Source organism: Sinocyclocheilus rhinocerous, unplaced genomic scaffold, assembly GCF_001515625.1.
Source record: "Sinocyclocheilus rhinocerous isolate Xijiao unplaced genomic scaffold, SAMN03320098_v1.1 scaffold942, whole genome shotgun sequence".
Lineage (NCBI taxonomy): Eukaryota > Metazoa > Chordata > Actinopteri > Cypriniformes > Cyprinidae > Sinocyclocheilus > Sinocyclocheilus rhinocerous.
Genome location: NW_015627890.1, coordinates 2,820,378 through 2,824,469, shown reverse-complemented (window position 1 = coordinate 2,824,469; position 4,092 = coordinate 2,820,378). Strand labels below are relative to the sequence as shown.

General features: G+C 39.1%; 1 protein-coding gene across 1 annotated transcript in view; it reads left to right on the top strand.

The window, feature by feature from the left end:
• Positions 1-2,209, top strand: part of LOC107735533 (ADM2-like) — an 11,758-nt gene extending 9,549 nt beyond the window's left edge. The window contains exon 3 of the mRNA XM_016547189.1: positions 1,654-2,209. Within this exon, the coding sequence (XP_016402675.1) occupies positions 1,654-2,029 (376 nt within the window). The 3' untranslated portion in view covers positions 2,030-2,209. The remainder of the gene's footprint in view (positions 1-1,653) is intronic.
• Positions 2,210-4,092: the final 1,883 nt, after the last annotated feature.

Sequence of the window (4,092 nt, the reverse complement as noted above, 5' to 3'; positions counted from 1 at the left end):
ACCCGGAGCAGTGTGCAGCCATGTTTTTGCTGCGACGCCCGGGGAGCAGTTGGGGGTTCGGTGCCTTGCTCAGGGGCACCTCAGTCGTGGTATTGAAGGTGGGAGAGAGTGCTGTACATTCACTCCCCCCACCTACAATTCCTGTCGGTACGAGACTCGAACCCGCAACCTTTGGGTTACGAGTCCGACTCTCTAACCATTAGGCCACGACTTCCCATAAGCGTCCTCAACCCCAGCGTCTCGGTTCCAGTTGACTTAATTAATGCAACCTAACAATCCTTTAACGGATTTGAGTTATAGAAGTGTGTTATGTGTAAGCCAGGTTAAAGAGATGGGTCTTTAATCTAGATTTAAACTGAAAGAGTGTGTCTGCCTCCTGAACAACGCTAGGTAGATTGTTCCAGAGTTTGGGTGCTAAATAGAAAAAGGAAAAGATACAGTGATCGTGTGCGTGTTATGCTACTACAAGTCCAGACTAATCCTGTTCAGAAACATTCTGATTCAGATTAGATTTAAAGTACTACCCTATATCCCACACTAATACACAACATAAACACATACACTGACAAACAGCCTATAACACCCACTGAAAACTACACACGGACACATACATACAGATACTCTGATATCATGCTTAGAATTCACAAATATATCAAATATATCTGCATAAAAAATTATAGTGTGATGTGATATTTAAATATTTGAAACATTATCATTTATAAAAAAAAGAAAATCTCAAATAATCTCCCTCACCTGCAGGTTTGGCAAGGATGTAAATCTCTGCCAGGTGCATGATGGTTAATAGTGCCAGTTTACTTATGAGCTAAAAAACACAGAGGTGTTTAAGCGGTCTGACATGTGAGTGTCTGGCTCAACCAACACCACAGGATTACCTGTCTGGCTGAACAATGGCAGATGTTTGGAATTTAATTGGAAAATAATATTATATAGGCAATTAATGTGCCGCAACACTTGTAAAAAATGACGCAAGATTTACTTTGAAAAAATATTCACTCAGAAATGTCAAATAATCACAAATAATTACAAAGAAACAAGAAAAACTATCAAATTAAATGTGGAATTTTGAAACAGAAAGACTGAAATAGTATTTTCTTGAAAACATACTCAATCTTCTACTCAATTTATAACTTCGGAAAATCATTTTTTACAGTGTAGTGACACAGCAATTACAAACTTCACCTTAAATAACTTTTACATATAAAATAACTAAATTAATAGCAAATATAGTGCCAAACAGCCACAGAATCCCTCTAACATAGTGTAGAGACCTCAGTCTAACAATTTTATATCCCCTCTCTTTTATTTTTCTTTATCGATATTCTAACAAAAAACAAACGCTCTGAATGCCTCCTGAGGAGCCAGACTGAAGCACGTGAAGGAGTGTGTACTAGAGTGAGGGAATATTAGTGCATGCCACAAATAACTTGGACTACAGCCAGAGAAACGCTTGATTAATAACAGGCTTCAAATACTCCACCTAAAATGGTCTTAATGCTGCCAAGCCTCTACTATAATACTTAACCTACATCAGCTTCTATGTGAATGTCTGAATGATGTATTTAAATACATCTAGTCAATGCATGCATGTGCTCCACTGGTGGTCAACCAAATTATTTCTCTTTCTCTCACCAGATCGAGTTTTCCCAGCAAACCCGGGAAGCTTTCAGAAACACAGGGTGGTATCGCCATGGAAACCATCACCATTCCTTCAATAGCTTCGAGTGCCGGGGCAAGAGAGCGCCGTGCGGTCTGGAGGGCCCTCCTGCATAAAGGACCCCCGTTGAAACAGACCAACACACCGGCCAATCAAAACAGGGAACATTTCCGGGAATATCGGCACGTCCTCAGAGGGTCACGCAGTTACCCACAGGGTCAGCTGAAGCGTGTGGGATGCGTCCTCGGCACATGCCAGGTACAAAACCTCAGCCACCGTCTCTACCAGCTGAACGGACAAAACGGACGGCAAGATGCACCAATCAATCCCAGAAGTCCACATAGTTATGGATAAGACTAGGACTGACCACACAGCAAAAACCTATCCAAAAATGTGACAACAGAAGACCACCGACACCAGCGGGCAACCAACTCAACAACTGGCGTAAAAAATTTACAGGTGTCCTGTCATGAGAAATCAAATTCTCTTGATCGTTTGAAATAAAAGAGTTCAATGTGCTTACTGTAACTTTAAGAACTCTAAACTTCTTCCCCTAAACAAGCATCTATTGAAACGGAACCACAAAAACAACTCGTTATGAACTTCTGCAACTCTGACGTCATCTAACATTAGCATACATTATGATCGCCAAGATTAACATGCAAGCTTCTATTTCAATGTTCAGAAACTTGGCCTGGCCTTCATATGGAGTAGTAAGGAGGATGTTAGATATATACTATATTACTCTTAAACACCAGAAGAAGTAACGGTAAGTGTAAATGAGGGAACGTTTGAGAAACCTTGTGCTGTTCCTGACTGTGTGTAGCACCTACAGCTCTGCAGATACGTCTGGAGTTTCTTTTTCTGATCTAAACGGTCTGTTTTCATCTCAGCATGGATTGTTTAATGAATCTATTTAATGTCTTAAAGTAATGCAACTTTGGAACCAATAGAAAACACTACTAGTGGATCTCAGGGAAGAGAATAAAATCGTAAACATTATATGTCCCCATTTAACAATCAATTGTCCTTTTCTAAAGGCCAAATTCAGGTGAAAGTCCCGCCTAAGTGGTTTCCCACTTTTGATAATTCATGCCCTTCTGTAATGAATCGACTTGAACCTTCATTATCTTTACAGTAATCCCACACTGTTTGAGAAGATTGCCGTCTCTTTCTCTCGCTCTCTAAGCCAGGACAAATCGGCCTTGACTGAGCCACCTAAAGCCGAACAGAGCTTCAATGTGAACATCTTAAGAGTAAACATCCTGTAAGCTGCACTTATTTATGAATCTAACTGCATTAGATAAAATATCAAACTAAGTGATGCTTAAAGAAAGATGGATAAAAAAAACTACTGTTTAAATTGAAGACAAAATGTATTTGGGTTCTTTCTAATTCAATGATTATTGGTCATGTCACAATTATGTTAATCCTGACACGTTGCAACTAAAGGCCCCATATTTTAACAGATGCGTACAGAAAAGAGCAATTTTTTTCAGTGAATAACTTAAATTTTAATCAAAGTTGTTTAAATTGAATTCAGATTAAATTAAATGAGCTACACAAGTTGATTAAAATTGTAAAAATGCCACAGAAAGTGCAGTTAGCTCTGAGAAAAGCGCAGTATTTTCTTGCAAATACCATTCACTTTAATATTTTGTCATCTTAAAGGGTTAGTTCACCCCAAAATGAAAATTCTGTCATTAATTACTCACCCTCATGTCGTTCTAAACCCATAAGACCTCCGTTCATCTTCGGAACACAAATTAAGATATTTTTGATGCTTTTTATTTTTGATGATTATTTTACCGATCTCCTCCTATTTTACCGGACCCTTGCTGTCTATGGGAGGGTCAGAGAGCTGTCAGAATGCATCAAAAATATCTTAATTTGTGTTCCGAAGATGAACGGAGGTCTTACGGGTTTAGAACGACATGAGGGTGAGTAATTAATGACAGAATTTTCATTTTTGGGTGAACTATCCCTTTAATGGTAACTGTTTTTAAACAGGTTTCCGGAACTCTCGTCCCATCAGCCATTGGCTGGAAAAACAGATAGTCCCACCTCAAACTCACACCATTGGCTGAGCCAATGTCAACTTGTTAGGCCGCTCAAACCAACAGCGTAATGTTACAAGCGTCACAGACCCACACTGTTTACACTCTTCAGGGAAATTAAAGTCTTACTTACAGCTGTCTCTGCACTTTACACTAGGATTGGAGAGAGTATTTTCACTTTGAAAAATTACACAGCCACTTTATGTGTCCACATACCTTTTGGGACCACTGTATATTCCCATTTAAACTTTTAAAATGTCAAATCTTTATCCATAAAGCTCTCAAACTTTCAACACTGTCTGATGGTGTACGTTGCACATGCCAGTCTCACAACATAAAAATCACAAATAAAACATAGGC